This window comes from Canis aureus, chromosome 11 (assembly GCF_053574225.1).
Source record: "Canis aureus isolate CA01 chromosome 11, VMU_Caureus_v.1.0, whole genome shotgun sequence".
NCBI lineage: Eukaryota > Metazoa > Chordata > Mammalia > Carnivora > Canidae > Canis > Canis aureus.
The window spans coordinates 19,413,430-19,434,731 of NC_135621.1; the positions used below are offsets into that span (position 1 = coordinate 19,413,430).

At 62.7% G+C, this 21,302-nt stretch overlaps 2 protein-coding genes across 2 annotated transcripts; one reads left to right on the forward strand and one right to left on the reverse strand.

The window, feature by feature from the left end:
• Positions 1–239: 239 nt before the first annotated feature.
• On the forward strand, positions 240–3,135 carry ARSA (arylsulfatase A). The gene is made up of 8 exons (XM_077913942.1): positions 240–851; positions 931–1,171; positions 1,252–1,470; positions 1,542–1,711; positions 1,977–2,101; positions 2,196–2,323; positions 2,533–2,635; positions 2,734–3,135. Exons 1-8 carry the CDS (start codon positions 634–636, stop codon positions 3,051–3,053), a joined length of 1,524 nt encoding a protein of 507 aa, XP_077770068.1. The 5' UTR covers positions 240–633; the 3' UTR covers positions 3,054–3,135.
• Positions 3,136–11,326: 8,191 nt separating this feature from the next.
• On the reverse strand, positions 11,327–21,157 carry MAPK8IP2 (mitogen-activated protein kinase 8 interacting protein 2). Its single transcript, XM_077913932.1, has 12 exons — positions 20,923–21,157; positions 19,848–19,953; positions 18,262–18,552; positions 18,023–18,116; positions 16,714–17,925; positions 16,387–16,462; positions 16,083–16,255; positions 15,893–16,002; positions 15,094–15,198; positions 14,901–14,971; positions 12,316–12,414; positions 11,327–12,063 (listed from the first exon to the last, which is right to left on the reverse strand). The coding sequence occupies exons 1-12, from the start codon at positions 20,985–20,987 to the stop codon at positions 11,991–11,993; spliced, it is 2,475 nt and encodes an 824-aa protein (XP_077770058.1). The 5' UTR covers positions 20,988–21,157; the 3' UTR covers positions 11,327–11,990.
• Between the last annotated feature and the right edge of the window lie 145 nt (positions 21,158–21,302).

Below are 21,302 nucleotides of genomic sequence, written 5' to 3' on the forward strand. Positions count from 1 at the left end.
GACGGGGACGGGGCGGGGCCGGGCGCGCGCCCCGCAACCCCGAGCCCAACCCCGAGCCCAACCCCGAGCCCAACCCCGCCCCATGCCGCGTGCGAGCAGGCCCCGCCCCCAACGAGGCCCCGCCCCCAACGAGGCCCCGCCCCAACGAGGGCCCGCCCGGGGCCGCGCGCGCGGAGGGTCACGGGACCGCGGGGCGGGGCGGAGTCGGGGGCGGGGCGGGCCGAGGCGGAAGCGCCCGCGGGGCCCCCGCCGTCCGCGGTCCCGTCCCGCCCCTGCTCCGCCCGGTACTGCCCTCGTCCCGCCGCGCGGGCCCCGGGGGTCAGCGTCATGTGACTCCTGCCCCCGACCTCGAGGCCGAGCCCCGGGGTTCTGTCCGGGCCGCGGCCTCCGGGTGCTGTTGGGGTCAGCGGCCCCCGGAAGCCCGCTGGGAGGCCGGGAGGGGGTTGTCGGGGTATTCGGGTCCGGCCTCCAGGAGGGCGTCGTTCCCGGAGTCGGGATCCCGCGGAGGCGAGGCGAGGCGAGGCGTAGCGCCTGGGTCTGGGGCCCCGGGTGGGGCCGCGCCTGGGTCGGGCCCCGGGTGGGACTCGCTGCGGCCGGCTCGCCCTCCGTCCCAGGCCGCTGGCGCCGGGCGCCATGGGGCCGCTGTGGGCCCTCGCCCTGGCCTCGGCCGTCGGCCTGGCCGCCGCTGGGCCGCCCAACATCGTGCTGATCTTCGCCGATGACCTGGGCTACGGGGACCTGGGCTGCTACGGGCACCCCAGCTCCGCCACGCCCAACCTGGACCAGCTGGCCGCCGGGGGGCTGCGCTTCACCGACTTCTACGTGCCCACGTCCCTGTGCACGCCCTCCCGGTAAGCGGGTCGCTCCCTCGGGCGGGGGGGCGCGTCCGCCCCGGCCTCGAGTCCGTCTCAGCCTCGCCCGGTCCCGCAGGGCCGCGCTCCTGACCGGGCGGCTGCCGGTGCGGATGGGCCTGTACCCCGGCGTCCTGGAGCCCGGCTCCCGCGGGGGCCTGCCCCTGGAGGAGGTGACCCTGGCCGAGGTCCTGGCTGCCCGCGGCTACCTGACGGGGATCGCCGGCAAGTGGCACCTTGGGGTGGGGCCCGACGGGGCCTTCCTGCCCCCCCACCAGGGCTTCCACCGGTTCCTGGGCATCCCGTACTCGCACGACCAGGTAGGAGCCCGTGAGCCCCGGCCCCGCGACCGGCCAGGCCCGCCAGCAGCCCAGCCTCCTGAATGGAACCGCTCCGCCAGGGCCCTTGCCAGAACCTGACCTGCTTTCCGCCGTCCACCCCCTGTGATGGCAGCTGCGACCAGGGCCTGGTCCCCATCCCGCTGCTGGCCAACCTGTCCGTGGAGGCTCAGCCCCCCTGGCTGCCTGGACTCGAGGCCCGCTACGTGGCTTTCGCCCGTGACCTCATGGCTGATGCCCAGCGCCAGGGCCTCCCGTTTTTCCTGTACTACGCCTCCCACGTGAGTGCCCCTGGCCTGCTCCCTCCTGCCCTGCAGCCCTACCCAGTGCTAACCCCTGTCTCCGCCCACAGCACACCCACTACCCCCAGTTCGGGGGGCAGAGCTTCTCCGGGCACTCAGGCCGAGGGCCGTTTGGGGACTCCCTGATGGAGCTGGATGCAGCTGTGGGGGCCCTGATGACAGCTGTGGGGGACCTGGGGCTGCTCGGAGAGACGCTGGTCATCTTCACTGCAGACAACGGGTTTGCTGGCAGGGTGTGGGGAAGTGCTGGTGGGTCCCTCAGCAGCAGTCACTGGGGTCTCCCCATCCTGAGCACTGGCTGAGGATGTAGCGGGACACGGTTGTTTGAGGAGATGCTGGCTGTGTGCTGTGACCCACGGGGCACGCGGGAGGCGGGGGGCCACGAGTACATGGGGTGCTGGTTATTTTCATGCACCGCGTGTAACTCTGGGGTGGGGTCACCAGGGGTCCACCTGAGTGTCACTGACGGCCCCCTGTGCGTCCAGGCCCGAGACGATGAGGATGTCCCATGGTGGCTGCTCTGGCCTTCTTCGTTGTGGAAAGGGAACCACCTTTGATGGGGGTGTCCGCGAGCCTGCCTTGGCCTTCTGGCCAGGCCACATTGCTCCTGGTCAGTCTCCCGGCCCTCTCCTCATGAACCCCCAGCCCCACCTCCCCGGTCCTGGTGGCAAATGGACTGATCACACACAGCCTTCTGCCTCCAGGTGTGACCCATGAGCTCGCCAGCTCCCTGGACCTGCTGCCCACGCTGGCGTCTCTGACTGGGGCCCCGCTGCCCAACGTCACCTTGGATGGTGTTGATCTCAGCCCCCTGCTGCTGGGCACAGGCAGGGTAGTGCTCACAACCCTGAGACCCTGACTCTACCCCCCCACTCCACAGCTCCTCTGTTGAGTGGCACCCAGGTGGTGCTGCCAGTGGGATTTCGGGTGGGCAAGGAGCAGCTGCATGTCCAGGGCCTGACATAGGCTGATGGCTCTGGGTACATGCAGGTCAGTGCTGGGGGGCTCTGGCCACCCTGTGATCCCTGACTTTGCCCCCAGAGCCCCCGGCAGTCTCTCTTCTTCTATTCGGCCTATCCAGACGAGGTCCACGGGGTCTTTGCTGTGCGCAGTGGGAAGTACAAAGCTCACTTCTTCACCCAGGGTAATCTCCTCTCCCCGCCCTGCTGATCCCCTGGTAGCCCCAGAGCCTGGCCCCTCCTGTCCTTCTCGCCCTTTGCAGAGACCTGCCCTCCTCCCCAGGCTCTCCCCACAGTGACACCACACCGGACCCTGCCTGCCACGCCTCCAGCCCTCTGACTGCCCATGAGCCCCCACTGCTCTTTGACTTGTCCGAGGACCCTGGTGAGAACTACAACCTCCTGGGAGGAATGGCTGAGGTCGCCCCAGAGGCACTGCAGGCGCTGAAGCAACTTCAGCTGCTCAAGGCCCAGTTTGACGCCACCATGACCTTCAGCCCCAGCCAGATGGCCCGAGGCGAGGATCCTGCCCTGCAGATCTGCTGTCAGCCTGGCTGTACCCCCCGGCCATCCTGCTGCCACTGCCCTGAGCCCCAGGCCTGAGAGCACTGGCACGGGCCAGCCAGGCCCTCGCCCCACCCAGGCATGTACCTGAGAACGCTAATAACACCAGCTGGTACTCATAGGTGTGATACTGCATCTAATCTTTGTGATAACCCCGAGGTAGGTGCTGTTCTGCCTGCGTTACAAATGAGGAAACTGAGAGCAAGGTCACCGAGCCATCAGAGGTTGGCTGGAATAGGAACACAGGCATCTTGTGATTGTATCGTGTCAGTGCAAGCTCGTTCCTGAGTGTGAGCATGTCCCTTCAAGAAGCCTAGGAAGTGCCCGAGTGCCAGGGGCAGGTCGCGGCAGGCACGAGGGACAGTGGGCAGCGGGCAACACCAGGGCTCCTATCAGACACCTGTCTGAGGGCGGGAGATGATTTGCACGTTCCAGGTGGGGGTAAGGGGAGATAAGCTTCTGAGGTACTCAGGCCCCGCCTCGGCCTCCACTGAGGCTCCACATTTCCGCCCTCACACACGTTTCCTGTCTCCCACCAGCGACACAGGCATAGCTCAGGTTTGGCTGCATCCCTGCTCAAAGTTCTGCAGGCTGCCCCCAGGCTCAGAATTGAGCTCACACCCCCGAGGGGCCCTGTTCCCGCCGAGGCCTGCCTCCTCCCTGCCCAGCGGCCCTTGGCCCTCGGCATGCTGGCCTGGCTGGCCCCTGCTGGGGTCCGCGTGCTCTGCCCCAGCTGCCCACCTGTGCCACAGAGCCACCTTGTGTGTGTGCTGAGGGCACGTCCACGGATGCCCCCTGTGCTCGCTCAGCGTTGGCTCGATGGGAAGGGCACAGTCTGGGTGCTTGAGGCCCCAGCGTGGGCAGCCACCCACTGCCCTCATAGACCCCCACTGACCCAGTGTTGGGCAGAGGCCCATGGACTAAGAGTGCAGCCTCTCCCTGACCAGCAGAGCCAGTCACAGTCCAATCCTAATTCTTGGTCCAGGAATGGCATGTGACCAAGAGTCCTGGTCAGTGAAGGATCGGGGCAGTCCCACATGACCCCCCATCCAGCATCTTTCCTCGGGGGGCAGTGAGGACGGCGCCGTGCTACCGCTGCCCCAGCCAGCATCACGCAGTAGCCCCACCGGCATCTCCAGGCCCCTATCTGCAGAGCTCACAGTATAGTGAACCCTTCCTGTTTAAGCCGCTGCTAGTGGTTATCAGTTACCTTCTGCCAAAAGAGGTCTTGCTGGAAGGGGATGTGTGAATGAGATGTGTGGGGCCACGTGGGCGAGCAGGTGGTCTGGAGAGGGGGCCTGTGGCACCGACGCTGAGGCCCACCCCGTCTGCTCCCTGTGGCTCTCCCGTCACTTCTCATCTGCCTTGGGGGCTGCACTGACCACACCCAGGTCCTGCTGCATCTTGGGGCTCCCCCCATAGGGCAGTGGCTTCTTGGGGACCCTTGCAGCCAGTGATGCTGGCAAAAGGAGGGCCCGTGTGCACCTGTGTGAGTGGAGGCCTGGCCCCAGATGAGCCAGGCACGCCCTCCCCCTGCAGACTGCAGCTTCTCTTCCAGTGGGTCATACAGTCACCTCAAGAAGGTTCCAGAGTGATGACTGAGGAACCGGAGCGGGCACGCCATCTGTGCATCCAAAGACCAACTGCCCAGCAAGAACCACACCCACCCTAACACCCATGCACAGCACCAGGCACAGGTGCTTCTCCAGGCCTGCTGCCCACCTGGGTAAGGTTTATTCACCACCCAGTGCCGAGCAGGCTACTGGGGTGCAGATCACCAGAGGGGACCCATCCCTGTTCCCGCAGCGCATCTGGCCTAGCAAGGGATAGGGGCTTCAACCCTGCGATCTCGGGGAATTCGGCACCATAGGCACCCCTTCCTCCTGGGTGGGGGCAGGGGCGCGTGGATGGTGCCCGAGAAGGGTCACTGGGGAACATGAGAGGCTGCAGATGTTCTGACTTGACTGAAGGGTGGAAACGTGAGACGCACGTATACATGGAGCAGTACGGCCACATTCTTATGTCGTCACCTGTGTATTTTCTTCTTCAGTAGAAACAAGAATTTCGCTGAGAAATACCACAGAGGAAGAGTGCGGGTCCTGTAAGAGCATAATTGCTGGGCGGGGGGGGGGGCTTCTCTGCTGGCTGAGATCTGAGGATGGTGTTGAAACCCACCCCCTTGCTCCCGTGGTTTGGAGAGAAGCAGACTCTCACCCTCTTACCCTACTTTTGGTTTTGCTGTGATGCTTTTGCAGGCAGACGTGCTTGTCTCTCATCCTTTCAGCTGCTCCTCATACATCACGTGTGTGTGTGCGCACACTTGCAAATATGCATGCAGGGCTGCCCAGGGGGCTCAGCGGTTTAGCGCCGCCTTCGGCCCAGGGCCTGATCCTGGAGACTCGGGATCGAGTCCCACGTTGGGCTCCCTGCGTAGAGCCTGCTTCTACCTCTGCCTGTGTTTCTGCCTCTCTCTCTCTCTCTCTCTCTCTCTCTCTCTCATTCTGTCACTCATGAATAAATAAATAAGATCTTTTAAAAAAAATTTTTTAATGCATGCATACGTGCAGAGACATGCATGTGAGCACATGGCACACGTACATATGCACACATGTTCGTGCGCACGCTCGTCGTGGCCTGAAAGGCTGTCTGCAATGTCCCTGAACTTCCTTTCCTCCCTGCTACTGTTGATTTAAAAAACTGCCCCTTGTCCTGTGAGCTTAAGACTGGTCATTCCCCCGGGCAGTGGCCTCCGGCTCCGCAGAGCCACCGCCTCGGGCCTCCCCTGCCCGGAGCCCAGCCAGGCTGCTAGGAGCGGCTGCCAGCGCACTTCCCCTTAGGTGCGCTGGGGGGAGGAGGGATCCGGGGAGACCCGCTCCCCTCCTCACCTCCTCCCTGCTCACAGGCTGGCCTGTCCCCCAGGTGGCCAGAAGGGGGAGCAAAGGGGCCGTTTCCGCGGGATCCTCCTTAAACTGGCCTCTTCCCTGAGTTTCAAGTACTAGTTAGAGCCTCGCAGGCGATGCCCTGACATCCCGGGGAGCTGTGCCCTAACCTCCCTGCACCCAACAGTCGATCAGGGGTCCCGTGTGTGCTGTCACCTCCCTGACGCCAGGCTGGGGCAGGGCGGGCAGTAACGGAGGAGTGGTTCCCGTGTGTGACCCTTCCTCTGGGTGGCCATGGCCCACCCCTGCCACGGCAAGGAGGGGCAGCCTCAGGTGGTCTCTGGAGAAAGGGACCCGATGGAGAAAGAGGGGCCTGGGGTGCCAGGGGAGCTGACCGGCCACCAGGGCCCTGAAGAGAGCTGTTGTGGGGCGGTCTGGCCCGCGATTCCACAGCGAGAGTGGAAACGTCTCCTCATCATCTTGCAAACCCTGGAACAACGTGGTGCCCCAGGCCTGCCTCCCCAGGGAACCCCCATGCCCATTGGGAACTGCAGTCCCCCTGCAGCCTGGAGGGAGGGCAGTCACCCTGGTGCCGGCCATGACCCAGACATGGGTCCCCAGGTGGTGACCCCTTGTCGTGCCTTTTTTCTACCCTGCAAGTCCCAACACCCTCCCAAGAAATTTCCCTGCGGTTACGTTATCCAGAGTCCGCTCCGCAGCCTGGTGGTGACCACACACTAAGTGATAGAGAAGTTAAGTACTAACCACACTGTCCTAATCCCAGCACACCTGGGCTGTCAGGAGGCCGACTGGTCCCCTCCAGAGGGCCCGCGCGACGTGCTGGGTTTGGGGCAGGAGATGGAGGATCTCCCCTGGGGATCCACCTGCGCCACCTGCCACCCCACGGGAGGCTGTGCACGCTGGGGAGGGGCCGTGCCTGAACAGCAGGACCTCCATGTCCCCTGCTGCCACCCCAATTGGACGAGCCGCCCGCCCTGGGATACCTCCCCGGGGGTCCCCAAGGAAGGACGGGGCAGGAGCTTGCCCTATCCCTTCTGCGGATGCAAGTGCCGGGGCGGCCGTCTCCCTCCACGGAACCCTCATGCGGGCGCCCCAACAGAGTGCAGGCAGGTCTGGATGATGGCCAAGGGGGGTGCCCCCCACCCTGGGCGGAGGGCGGGGCTCTGTGGGGGCTCCAGGCGCCTGGCCATGTGCCTGCTCCGAATCTGCCCAAAGGAAATAACAAAGTAAATCAAAGTTCCTCTTCTTGCCATCCGCTGAAATGACAGCCGAGGCAGCTTTCAGGGTAAATGGTTGAATCTCTCCTCCGCCAAGCTCCGTGCACAAGGACCTCATTCGCAGGTCGGGAATTCCACAAAGCGTGACCTGGGTGGTGGGGTGGGCACACTCCAGGAGCTTCCATGCGACGCGCCAACGCCTGTACACACCTGACCCCTGCGCAGGCCCCGCACCCCCGTGTCCACACCTGCACCAGGTGAGGCCAGCTCACAGCGGTGGTTTGGGGCTGAGGAGCCAGGTCCCCTACTCTGCTCAGTGCCGAGGCGATGATCCCCAATACCACCTACTTCCCCGTCACCCGCATCCCAGGACGCCGGCCTTGGGTCCCTGCTTGCTGGGTGGAGGAGCATCTTCCCACATGTTCCCTGGTCAGGAGAAGGTGAGAAACACTGCTCAGCACTGAAGGATCAGAAGGCCGGGGGCAGGTCTTCCGACCTCAGCTGTGGCTGGCCAGCGATCCCAGGAAGACCCGCTTCCTCCCTCTGCTCTCACCTGCCCGTGAGCTGCTCTGAGGGCGGACGCTGCCCTTTTCATATGTGCCCAATATTTGCCCAATATGTGCCCTCACCCCCCACCCCCAGGGGCCAGAAGCCAGCATGTAAATGTTCCTGCTTCACATCCTTCGGGCGATGGCTCAGGGAGGCCTCGAGTTTGGACTTGACACCGGCTTTTCCTCCCCCGGGCCTCCCTCCTGCCTACACCTCACTGGGGCCTAAGACCAGCTGCGGGCCCCTGTGCCCTTGCTCCTCCTCCCGCCTGAACCTGAGCGAAGCTGGAAGGGACAGCAGCCCGCAGGCAGTCCCAGGACCAGGCACCCGGTCACAGGGTCACAGGGTCAGCTATCCTCCAGCAGCTTCTAGCAGCCCAGCCAGCCTGGACCCCCCTCCTCGGCTGGTCGGACCCTGGGGTTTCCCTCAGGGCTGAACGCTTAGTGTCACACCTATTACATTGCCATCCAGAGAGAATGGTGTTCTGCACATGTAGGATCCAGAATCCAGTGTGTACGTAAGTTGGTTGTACCTTATTATTTTCAGGGCCGCCTGGGTGGCTCAGCCATGGAGCGTCTGCCTTCAGCTCAGGGCGTGACCCCCCAAGTCCTGCCTCGGGCTCCCTGCATGGAGCCTGCTTCTCTCTCTGTGTTTCTCATGAATAAACAAAATATATATTTTTTTAAATTTATTTTATTTAATTTAATTTATGATAGGCACACAGTGAGAGAGAGAGAGAGGCAGAGACACAGGCAGAGGGAGAAGCAGGCTCCATGCACTGGGAGCCCGACGTGGGATTCGATCCCAGGTCTCCAGGATCACGCCCTGGGTCAAAGGCAGGCGCTAAACCGCTGCGCCACCCAGGGATCCCACAAAATATATTTTTTAAATTTATTTTCAGATCTGTTTCATCCTTTTTCTTCCTGCTCAAACATTTCCGAATCAGGAATTTGTGGGTCTGGGTTTCATAACTAGAGACTCACTGTGCATAGACCGTCTTTCACTGCACAAAGCTCATTGCATGGTGACCTCGGCTACTTTGCTTTAATCCTCTTGCCTTAAATTTTTCATTGGGTCCCTCGATCTCTCTGGTCACAGACAAAATAAAATAAGAATCCATATATAGAAAGGGGGAAAAATAACGAAAATACCAGCAAGAGTTGTCTTTGAGTAAACACGAGGACTTTACCTTCCATTTTCTGCAGGTTCCAAGATTTCCATCATGACCATGAGCTCTTTATAACGGAAAAGTAATACTTTAAAATAGAGAAATTCTACTTTGTATAATGTTTTTAAGAGTGGCGATGAATACACACTTACCCGAGCGCTGTGTTCAGCCTGCCCGGAGGGCAAGTTCACACATCCTTACCCAAGTCCTAACAAGGGTACTTTTACTGTGGTCAGATTTTTTGTTTGTAATGAATATCTTTGCTTTTTTTTATTTTTGGTTTTTCCGTGGTTGTTTCTATTTGCATTTACGGGTCTCTAATAAGCACCTATAATACTTTGGAAACAATGAAGACATGCTTGTGCAGGAATAAAGGGAAGAGAAGCAGGGACTCGCGTTCACTCTTTTTCAACACGTAGTTTCCAGCACAAGCTCTGCAGATTTATTTTCCCGTAATAGCATAACAAGTATTTTCCATATTACTTTTTCATATGTGCCCAATATTTCAATTAGGTACATATATACCTTTAGTTGGTCAAAATTTAGATGATTTTTATGCTTTCAATATTTTAAACAAGAATGTGCACAAAGGTTTTCATTTAGGGTGCTGCCCTGAGCCAGGTTTCCAGAAGTCAGAGTCCTGACATGAGAAGCCCGCTCCCTACACGGGCTCCGAGGACTCAGCATGCGCGCCAAGCACTGTACCGGCTCCAGGAGGAGAAGGCATCCGCCTCACCCCTACTCGCCTGGACTCATATTTCTCAGCCTCTGCCAGGGCAGGAGGCAGGAGAGACATCCCACCCAGCTCCAAGGCTCCGGGCCCTCCAGCACCCAGGAGGACAGGTCTCCCAGCAAACTAGACAGGACAGGAGGTGCCCATAGGAAGCTCAGAAATGGTGCGCAGGGGAGGGGGTGCTGAGAGGGGCAGGGACAGGGCAGTCTTGATAGGAAGCCACTGCAGAGGTTAAGACGGAGCATGCTGCCCAGGGTTCTGTTTAAAAATTCATCAGGTCACAGGTGCAGGTTGAGGTAGGGAGCCTGGAGGCTTCTGATGCTCAAAGGAGGAAATTCCAGGCCACGTGGAGGGGAGTGGGGGACAGCCTTGGCCGTGACAATGGGGGTGGAGGTGGCAGCAGTGTGGGTCTGGTTCAGGCACCAGAGAAAATAAATAAAGCATAACACCCAGAACAAAGCTAACCAGGAGCCGGCGCGTAAACGCTTGTGGGAGTGGCGTGGCCGTGGCCCCCGAGCTGTCGCTGCGTCTACACCGCAGCCCTCTCACCAGGGTCCTTGCTGGCACTTGGCAAAGCACTGGCCCCTGCCTGGCTGCGGGAGCGGCCCTGGAGGCCCGCCGGGGCTGGTGGGCTAATGCCCGGTGCGCGCAGGCCAGCTGAGTCATCCGCTCGGAGAGCCCAGGATGGAGCAGGGACCCGGTCCACGGGAGCTGAGCAAAGGAAGCCGGGGCCCAGAGTGCAAGGGAGCTGCGCGGGAAGGGTCCCCCAACAGGGAGCAGCTCCAGGGAAAGGACCAGCCCAGGGGGACGGTTAATGACAGGGAGAACTGGCGAAGCTTGGAGGAGCTGGGGAGGGGCGGGGCACCCCGCTGACCCAGGGCAGGAAGTGCAGGGAGCAGCTGGGGCCCACGGACACGGCCCAGGCCCCGACCGCGCTCCCTGCACGGGTGCGAGTCTCAGACATGCACATCCAGGGCTCTGCCTCTTTCCAGCTCGAATCCGTGGGGGAGTTTCCTCACACATTCTCTCTTCCTGACGGTGGGGTTGGACCGTCTGGGGGCAGCTCCACACGCGGCGCGTCTGCTGCAGGACCTGTGGGTGCACCTGCCGATGCCCGGGCCACACACAGGCCGCCACGTGAGTGGAGACAGTAGCTTTAAGTTCATATGTAGGGAATCCGTCCTTCCCTTGGCTCACGCTTCAGAGCCTTCATCTTCTGCAGCACTGGGCTCCGCTTCGGGGGTGGGGGCACCCAGACCACCCTCAGGAAGGCCGGCCTCAGCACCCGAGGGCTGGGCTCGCCCGGGGGGCCGGGGGCCAGGATAGCCCTTTCTCTGGAAGATTCCATCCACAGCAACATAAAGCATAGTGACACATAGCCACCCCTTCCCCTTTGGCTTTCTGGGGAGAATTTTTTAAGTGCCAGTTTTAAGATCTGAGCATTGTGGCCCCTGTTTCTCACACACACGCTCACAAGCGTGCGTATCCACAGGCACTGTCCAGTGGGAGCCCTGGTGCAGCTTGAAGGAACACAGTGTGACCACCGCCCTCTGCGCACCCGTCCCCCACTGGCCGATCAGGTGCATGCAGGGAGAACCCCTGGGGGGCCCGGGGCATGATTTCGGGGAGCACTGAAGGGGTGAATCTTCCCAGGAACCTTCTCAGGTCCCTACCGCCATGGGCGGCGCCTGGACCCCCGGCCCCCTACCTGGGCCCCCCCCGTCCCCCCGCAGAAACAGCCAGTGTCACACCAAGCAGAGAGTTTATTGAGGTGCTAGACTGCGGGGAGTGTTTGCAGCGGCAAAGCAGACGCTGGTGTGGCCAGGGCCAGGGTAGACACCCTCCTCCTAGCATCTGGGGCTCAGGGTAAGCATCAAGAGCTACTCCTAATCTCCCCCAGGACCCTTCTGGGGAACCCCTCCCTGCTTCCCCCTGAACTCCATGTGGGGCAGTATTAAGCGGGGTCCTTCTCTTTGTTCCTGTGGTCAAGGATGGGATAATCCCTTGAGATTCACTATAAAAATTAAAATTCCTTTATAAATCACAGGGGAGGGTTGGGAGGGGATCACCTGGGAGCCTGGTGCCACCAGTCACCTAGAGCCTCGCCTTCCTCTACAATCCTCCCAGTTCTGACCCCAAGTAAAGAGCAGAGGATGAGAGATCGCAGGCACAGAGAGGGACAGACAGAAATGAGGAGATGGGTCGGGGGGTGGAAGAAGGTGACACAGAGAGGAGGAACGGATCAGAGGGAAAGAGGAGAGGACTCCCCTCCCCCGCAGCCCCGGGGAGCAAGGAGGAAACGCCCTGGACATAAGCTCCCACGTGCCCCCAGTCCAGTTCTTGCAAAGCCGTGGCGGCTTCCGGAGACGCGGCCAGCCCAGCTGCATGGACAGCAGGACAGCGGCGGGGCTACTCCAGGTAGATGTCCTCTGTGGGGCAGGCGTATTCCAGGTGCTCCTGGTAGTACTCTAGGAAGGCGCGGCTGGGGGGAGAGAGTTGTCCAGCAGCCACTCGGGCCGCGAGTCGCTCCGCCCGGGCCTGCCCATCACCCCCGGACCCCATTCCTCAGCTCTTCAGGCCCGGGGGTCACAGGGTAATTGCCACCTCCACCCACTTTCCACTCTGCACCCCTATTGCTTGTCATCACCACCCTCATCCCTGCCCCAACTCTCCAGCCCACACCAGGCCTTCCTCCCTGACCTCGCCTCCCGGCCAATCTTCCTGCCCCGCTTACCCCACACTCTGGGCCACGGGCCGCATGGACTCCTGGGAGACAAAGACGTGGCAGGCAAAGCGGCTCAGCAGAGGGTGTTTGGTGATGAAGCCAAAATAGCTGCAGGAGGGTTGGTGCGGAGGGGCATCAGAGCCCAGACCCACGCCTCAGGCCCCCCAGAGGTCCGGAGGCAAGACTCAGGAGCAGAGGGCTCGGGAGGAGAGTGGGGGTGGGAAAACGCGTGGGTCACAGGAATTCAAGATGTGAGGGTGGCCTTTTGGGGTCTAGTCCAAGCACAGTGCTAGCACCACGAGGAGTGAGCGACCTGTGTTCACTTCTGCAGGACGGGGTGGCCCCCGCCCAGAGCCGCCCCGGGCCAGAGACAGAGCCTCCTTCCTGCCGCCCGGACGTGAGTCGCCCAGCCTGCCGGCCCCACTCGCGTCCTGCCAACTCCGCAGCTGTTCCCGAGCTCCGACCGCAGAACCGCCTTCGCAGAGAAGAAACTCGCGCCCCGGCTCCGTTTGGATTTGTAGCCACTGCCCCACCTCGGGCTCACTCAGACCTCTCCTAACCTGCCTCATCCTGTCCATCTAAGACGTTCACAAAAGTCGTCGCCCAGAGGGAGGGCTTGTGGGCACCCTGCGCCGCCAGCCCCGCCCGCACCAGGCTGCACTAGGGTTTCAGGGGCACCAGACGGGCATGCGCCCGGCAGTGTCACTGCCAGGACGGCGTGCTCACGTCCTCCGTGATCAGCCTGGTCTCAACGGCTGAGTTCAAAGAACCGCACGCACAGCCACCAGCCCTCGGACGCCGCTCACCAAGCCCCAAGCACAACAGCACCTTGATCACTAAGCACAGACGCCTCCTGACGGCCTCTGATCGGCCCGTCTCTGGATGGTGGAAGGGAGGACACACGCCAGTCCGGGATCTTACAGGCCACACTCTCCAAGTTCACCAGACACAGCGTGTCCAGCACGCCCGGGGTCTACTGCCTACTTCCTGAGGAAATGCGGTCATGACTCAAGTGTTCGCCTCACACTGTTTCATTAGAGCCTCCTACTATGAGGGCCTGGGTTGCTCCCGAAGGAACCAGCACTAGGAAGGCCCGGGGCCAGACAGCAGCCCCACGCCCCCTCCCGTCTGCCTCCACCTGATCCGGATCAGCTGGTCTGACCATCTTTCTCTCACGGGCTTGCACTGGGATCAGTGTGCAGGTGTCTAGGCCTGAGCTCGTGCAGCCCAGGTCTACACAACGATCCAGGTTGTTTGCCCTCTTGTTAAGGTCACCCTCAGCCCACCCTGCGCGGCTGGGGTTCCCCGTGCACGCCCGCCCCCGTGGAGCCCACCCGCGCGCCTGGGGTCCCCCTGCACTGCAGCCCGCCCCTGCAGCACCAGAGCTGCCTGCTGTTTGGTCTGAGCCCTGGCACTCTCCTCCTGCTGGGAAGCCTGCAAAGCAGCATCTCCCTCCTCGGTGGAAAAACAACCAAACAGGGCTGCGACCCCGCTGAGGGTTAACACCACACCCAGACCGCAAAGACACAACACACGTGCTGGACTCAAGCTCTGTCCCAGGCCTCAGTGCCCTGCCGCTGTGTTGTTCTACCCCTCACCTGCCCTCCAGGTAGGTTGCTTCCTGTGACACCCCGTGGGAGCTTGGGGAGCCCCCGCCTGGCCCAGCCTTTCCGTTACTCCTATTTCCTTCCTTGAGGGCACTAGGACCAGCGGGCCGGGGCCGGGCTGGGCAGGCAGCCTGCGGCTCGGCCAGCTGGTCACAACACCGGCTCTCTCGCTCCCTTCCGTCCTGCCCCTTCTCGCTCTGCCTGCCTACCTGTTCACCTCGGCCACCGTTACCCACCTGCCCCCAACTGAAGCTCTCCCTCCACGGCTCCTTCCCACTCCAAACCCATGTAACAAATGGCCACTTTGATCTCACTGCATCTGCAATTAAATGCCGTGTCTCTAGGATGTCAGGCCCATCCACTCCATGCTGCCGCTCGGTGTGTGGGTCACTCTCTGCCCGTCATCGGGGTGGCATGTCACCCTGGATTCTCCCTCCAGGTCACCCTGTACATCCAATCAACCCAGCTCCTGCCTGTCCTGCCTCCTGAATGCGTTCGGGACGCTGCACGTGCCTGACCTGCGGCACCTGGATCCGTGTGCCCTGCACAGCAGCCAGAGCCAGCCTATCAAACTGGCTGAGTCATCCCATGACTCCACTGCAAGTGGACTCAGGTACAGAGTTCTGACAGCCCCCGGGAGCCCGCTGTCCCTCACCACAGCCCCAGCTCAGCTGGCTCTCTGCCGACATCCACCTCGTTCCATACCCATCTTCCAAGCTTGCAGAGTGGCCTTTCGTCCCTCCCTGGGTCCCGGAGGACTCACCCCCCAGCAGGTCTGCTCCCTGGAGCCCTGTACAGACATCTGCCAGCGCTACTACAAGTCTGTGTTTCCCCACCCAGACCAGGTGACAGCTCTTCTGATCCGTGTCTCCCAAGCCCAGTGCAGGGTGGCAGCCGCGTGGGTGCGGGTGGGGCAGTCAGGCGGGGCGGGGGCTGTGTATGAGCAACTCTCAGGGTTGTGGGGACTCGGGAAGGTAGGGCTCTCACCAGCTGTTGCGGGGATGGCAGCCACAGAAGGAAATGTTCTTCATCTGGAAGAAGTGACTGCAGTGCTGGACCTGGAACACAGGTGGCAGGTAGTGCCGGTGAGAGGCGGGGTCTGGGGCTGCCTGTGCACCCCTGCCAGACACCCCTCCGTCAGACCCCCAGCCGCCCCCGCATCAGGCCCCTACACTCCCACCTCAGGTCCTCCACTTAGACTCAGCTTGACCCCCCGAAGGGAAATCTCAAGGTCACAGGAGGCAGGAGGACGCAGGTGGACGGTCAGCTTCCGGGCAGTAGCAATCTGGGGAAGAGGTTAGGGGAGGGATGGTCTCAAGGGCCCTCAAGTGTGTCCTTCCATCCCCTCTTTGCAACATGTCACAGGAGGGAGGCAGACTCTTGGCCGTGACTGGAGAAGACATGAGCCGGGGGGATCTCAGCCATTCCTCAGGCTCAGGACCAGCTGGTCACCTCTCTGCACAAAGCCTGCCACTTGCCTCTGTTCCTCCAGACAGGACCATGGCTCCCACAAGCCCTGGCCTCCTCGCTGCCCATCCCACGAGCTACAGGGCTGTCCTGTTCTCTGGAGCTTTCCTACTCAATCACGGGGCTGGTAGATGGGCAGGCTCACTAAATGTCTACCAGGTGAATGAATGAGTGATTGAACAAATGACTCCCAGGAAAGGATCTGAGAGTTGGTCTTGATTGGCAGACAAAACAGCATGGCCTGAGGGCAAGAAAGGGCCAGCAAGACACCCACAAAGCTGCCATAGAGCACAGGTGGCAGAGTACGGTGGAGGCAGAGACACCGACGTGACAGGGGACAGCTGCCAAGCTCTGCCCTAGGCCTGTCTGCCCAGGCCTCTGACTCAGAGCGGGGATCCCTGCCCACCCAGGCTCCCAAGGCACTGTGTGGACCCTCCGTGGTCACAGGCCTGGGACCTCCAGAGGCTGAGCCAGCCGATGGGGTTGAGCTGGACCCCTGCCTCCAGACTGACCTTCTGCATGGCTGCACACAGGATGCCATTGCCCTGGTGGCAGGGCACCTCTACAGAGCCCAGGAACTGCACGTCAAAGCGCTCCACCCAGCAGGGACTCCTCTTGCTCCCTGGGGAGAAGGGGGTGTCATCAGGCAGAGGGGGCAGGGGCAGGCTGGGTGACCAGCCACCCCCAGGGACGGGACCTCACCCAGCAGGTCCTTGGCAGGGCCGGGCACTGCATGGGCGTAGAAGGCAGGGAAGACCCCACGCTCCCCCGTGCGCATGTTGAAGCCACGAAACCAGAAGTCATCCTCCTCGGCCTCCACCAGCACGGGGTCGTCCACGTCCAGCTCCAGCTCATCGGGATGGCGAGGGATGAACCTGAGAGCAGGTCAGAGGCGGGAGGCCACCGGTGGAGGGGCGGAACACAGTGGGCTGCATCCACCCAGGTCCCAAGCTGTGTGCAGGCTGGGGCTGGGGACGACCCCCCACAACCGTGAGAAGGGCTGTACCTGAAGACAGCCCGATGGGTTTGTTCCTTCTCCTCCCCGTTGACCAAGCAGGAGAAGAGGCCAAAGGATTCGGTGCCTGGGACACAGAGACGGGGCAAGACAGAGGCTCAGGAGGCGGAGGGGGAAAGTCCTTGCAGGCCCGGCCTCCCTACACCTGCGGAGCACCTGGCTTGTCCTGACTCTGGGAGGGGAGCACGGCCCTCCCCAGCCCAGCCCGCACCCTGCACCCTCCACCCTGCGGAGACCTGGGGTTGCCCCAGGCCCGCATCCGTGACCACCCGAGATGCCCAGGCCACCCGGGCCGCCCCGGGACCGCCTCCCGCTCACTGGAGGAACGAGATGTGCTGTTGACAAAGACGTTGAGGAACTTCTTGGAGAAGGTAAGGTCAGGGCTGTCTGGGGAGGCATCCTCGGGGCCCTGGTCACCCAGCAAGGTGGCAGCCGTGTCCTCCTCGCTGGCCTCGCCGCTGTCCTCCGAGCTGTCGTCCCCCAGGCCCGCGCAGCGCCGCAGGCTCACCAGCTCCAGCTGCGTGTGCTCGTCCACCACCAGCGTGTACTTGACCGCGTCGTACACCAGCGAGGCGTCCAGCGTTGCCGTGGGGCCCCGGGGTCTGCCCCCGGGGCGCCCGGCCTTGGCCTGGGCGGCAGCCTCGTCCTCCTCATCCTCTTCATCCTCCTCTGAGCAGGCGGCCGAGCAGGCGCGGCCTGGGCGGGTGCCGCGGCCCGCAGCGGCCCACAGCGGCGTGATGGTGTCACGCGTGGGGTTGCTGAGGAAGAGGCAGGGCCCAGGCTGCGCAGGGCCGGGCCGCGGGGCGGGGGGCTCCGGCGGCGGCGGGGCGCACAGCGTCTCCATGTCCAGCAGCTCCACGCCCGGGCCCCCCACGCACCCCGCGCCTCCCGCCCCGCCGGCCGGCGACACGGGCTCCCCGGGGGGACGCGAGGCGGGGGACAGGCACTGGCCGGGGCAGCGGATAGGCGAGGAGCCCTCAGAGATCATGCGGCTCACGAGGTTGCTGAGCAGCCAGGGCGAGTCTGCGTCCTCGCTGAGGTCCGGCTCCGACTCGGAGCCCGACTCATACTCGCTGTTGGTGTCGTCGGGGCCCACGGGCAGGAAGGCGGGGCGGCGCGGGGGCTCGGGCTCGGGCTCGGGCTCGGGCTCGGGTTCGGAGGCGGGCGACGAGGCCTCCTCGATGGAGTTGGTGAGGTGCGAGGAGCGGCCACTGCTGCTGCTGCCGCCGTCGCTACTCAGCTCCAGCTCCGTCTCCGAGATGGACGAGATCATGCGCCCCAGGCGGGCGCCCACTGCGTCCTCCGAGTCGGAGCCCGGCGACGACAGCTCCTGGCTGCTGCGCCGGCCCCCGCGGCCCCCGCTCGAGCGGCTGCCCAGGTCGGCCTCGATGCCCGGGTCGGAGGATGGCGAGGCCCCACAGGGCACGGGGGCATCCGCCCGCCGGTTCCCTTCGCAGTCGCAGCCTGGGTGCATGGGCGACTGCGCCCCACAGGGGCTCGCGTCCGTGGGCTGCAGGGAGGCGGGGGGCTCTGCGGGGCCGGAGTGGGGGTCAGCAAGACCACCGGGGCCCCTCTCCTCCCTCCTCTGCCGCCTGTGACCCCACACTGGCACCACGGCCCTGCTCACCTCTCAGGGGCTCCTGGGGAGGCGAGCACAGCGCGGTCTCCTGCCAGGAAGCTGGAGGCGCAGGGGCAAAGCCTCCGTTGTTGTTCAGGGAGTCCTGGGGCACGCGGGGGAGCAGAGAGAGTGGGGTTCAGGAGGGTGTCCAGCTCTCAGGCGCAGGCGGGCGGCCTTGGGGATCCGAGGCCCAGACACTGGAAGCCCAGGTTAACTCCAGGATGCTGCGAGTGGGTCTGGGTGCTCACCTGGGCTCCCAGCGTCGTCAGGTGGAGCGTGGTGGGTCGGTTCTTGTGGGGTTCCTCCAGGGAGGGGGAGGGGATCAGGGCCTCTGGGGCAGGGGCCTCCGAGCCAGGGCCTCCTCCCTCCTTGCCCTCTCTGACTCCTTCCTCCTCATCCTCCTCCTCTTCCTCCTCTTCCTCCTCCTCTTCTTCCTCTTCCTCCTCTTCATTGTCATCGATCATCTCAAACTCCTGGAAGTCATCCTGGAAGGAGCAGATGGGGTGAGGCTGCTCCGAACGTCCCAGGGAGAGACTGTCCTGCAAGAAGGAGGGATAGGCAGAGTGGGCCAGAGCTCAGCAGTGACTTGAGGTTCCAGCTGCCAGGAAAGGGGAAAGCAGAAAGCTAGAAGTTAGAGAGAGAAGGCTCAGTTTACTCTGCTCCCCACCAACGCAGCAGTTTTGTTTTGTTTTAATTTGCTTAAGATACAAAAAAGATCACTCCGGTTCTTGAGAAGAGCCCAGACTTCTAAGCTTAAGCGACAGAGATCCTCGGAGCGGCCCGTCCACTCGCCACCCTCACGTTCTCCCCAAACCACATCACATTTGACACCAACACTCCTTCCTTCATGGCATTTTAACCCAATTCGCAATTACTTTACACCCCACCCCACCCCCAAGCTGCAAGCCCCCCTACGGAAGGGCCACGTCCACACTGTGTGCTGAAACACCCTGCCCTTAGAACAGGACTTTGCCTACAGATGCTAAGTGGAATGCATTAAGACAAACCAGAACCAGGATTAACCAAGCTTGCACCAACCTCAGGGTCTTTGACACGCTTGATCACTTTGCCAGCAACTCCTCTCCTCCATTCTCTACCTCCCTTATCTGCCCAGGTACATCTAGTCTTCCTAAGGGCAAGGTTGTGTGCCATTTCCACTGGAGAGTCTTCCCTAAAGGCCTCAGTCTCTGTTGGGTTCCCTCCCCCCTCATTGCACCAGAGTGTCCTCTCATTGGAACCCGGTCCTTGGCCTGCAGGCAGCCAGCCAGCATCTCTTACATGTCTTTCTTCCCCACTGAGTTAGAAGCCCCCAAGGGCAAGGGCCACACCTGTCCCATTTTCCTTCCACACACCTGGAAGCCCCCGGCACTTTCCACATGGCAGAAACGTTCTTAAATGAATGAAAACAGAAACATGCAGAGACAGGGAGGGGGTGGAGAAGCAGGAGATGGGGGGAGAAAAGATCTCAGGGGTGGAGACATAAGGCAGATAGATGGAGACTTGAGAGGTGGGGAGAGGGCTGGGAAGGAGACAGCTGAGGTGGCAGCAGGAAGGGGTGAGGTCTTCCTAAAGAGTGGTCTGAGGACACACGTGAGACCAAGCTAGCCCAGTGACAGGGGCCAGGCAGAGAATGCTGGGGATGGCCCTCTGTGGACGGTGGACAGTCTGAGAAAAAGAGAGGCGTGATACCAAGGAGGACCCTGGGCCAGGAGGCCAGAAGCGGGAGGGCAACCAGATTTCTCATTTCAAGGCTGAACTCAGGCCCACCCTCAAACTCCACGTTTGAGGAGGTTCTCTCTGGAGAGGGTTCCATGCCCCCCAGCCCCTTGCCCACCTTCTCGCAGTGGTCCGAGTCATAGCTGAGGCCCAGGCCACAGTCATCAGTGATCTCAGACAGGTCCTCATCATCGAATTCTTCCAGGCTTATGTCCTGGGGAGGCCTGGGAGAGGGGACCACGGTCAGAGAGCAAGGTCAGGGCTCCCAGGAGAGCCACCAACCCTGGACTCCCTCCCTGCCTGGAAGCCGGTCCTAAGGAGGGACCCCCTCCCCCAACTGCAAGGACCCATGGGCTCCAGAAACCCCCCTCACCGAGCCACATCCTGCCATCACCTAGACCCCCAAGTTCTACTCTTCCACGGATTCCTCCCACCATCGGAGCCATGATCAGCCCAGGGGAGCCACTGGTCCCCTCAATCCTCCTCCAGCTCCTCCTCTCGGAGAGAGTCAGCAGCCTCTCCTCCTTGCTCCAGGCCCCTCTGGGTCACAGCTTCAGCCCCAGGGGAGTCAGATGGAGCAGAGTGGGGGGAGGGGGAGCTAAAGCTGCAGCGGCGGTGGCCTGGAGGGGGTGGGCAGGTAGGGCTGCTCTGGGAGCAGAGTCTACCGGCCACTTTGTCTCCCCGCTCCTGCCCAAGACCAGTCTACACCCAGAGGTCCAACCATCTCCCCACCTCAGGCCCTTCCCCCAAGGGCTCCAGCTGGGTCTCCGCTCTCTCCCTTCCTGAGCCCCACAAGGCCGAGAGACAGGCCTCTACGGAAGAGAGGCCCAGCAAGGCCGAAGGACACTGCCAAACCCAGAAGGTGGCTCAGCATCCTGCCCCTCGGAGGCTCAGCCCCGCTCCTCCACCCTTGAGGGGTCAGCGGCAGGGGCTGGGTGCGGCCCTGGGGCCCGGCAGGATGTGGGTGCGGGCACCGGTCCTTAGGGCCATAAAAAGGGGTGAGGGTGGGACAAAAATAGAGATCCTGAAGGGAAGGAGGATGGGGACAGGTGAGAGGCCGTAGGGGCGGAGAGGGTCCCCAAAGGTGATGGGGGTGGGGTGGCAGGCCCTGGCGCGGGAGGCTGTGGGCTGGGTCGGGCCGGGGGCTGCCGGATGGCAAGGGCCTGCCAAGGCCGGGGCGCCGGGGTGCGTACCTGCAGCCTGGCGGCGACAGCGAATGAAAGGTGGAAAGAGAAAACATCTCCGCCCGATCCGCCATCTTCTCCGGGGAGAGGCCTGCCGACTGCGGCGGGGGAGGGGTGCGGGGAGCCGCGGCCCCGCTCGCCCTCCGTCCTCCCTCCCTCGCCGTCCAGCCCTCCCCGAGTCACCTCGTGACCCGCCCTGCGACACCCCGCCCGCGACACACCTCGACACCCCGCCAGGACACCGCGGCGGGCGAGCGGCGCCGCAGGGGAGGGGAGGGGAGGGGAGGGGAGGGGAGGGGAGGGGAGGATCCGGGAGCAGGGAGGGGCGGGGGCGGCGGGCAAGCTGGTTGGAGGAGACGAGATGGTTTGACCGAGAGGCTCAGCTTCGG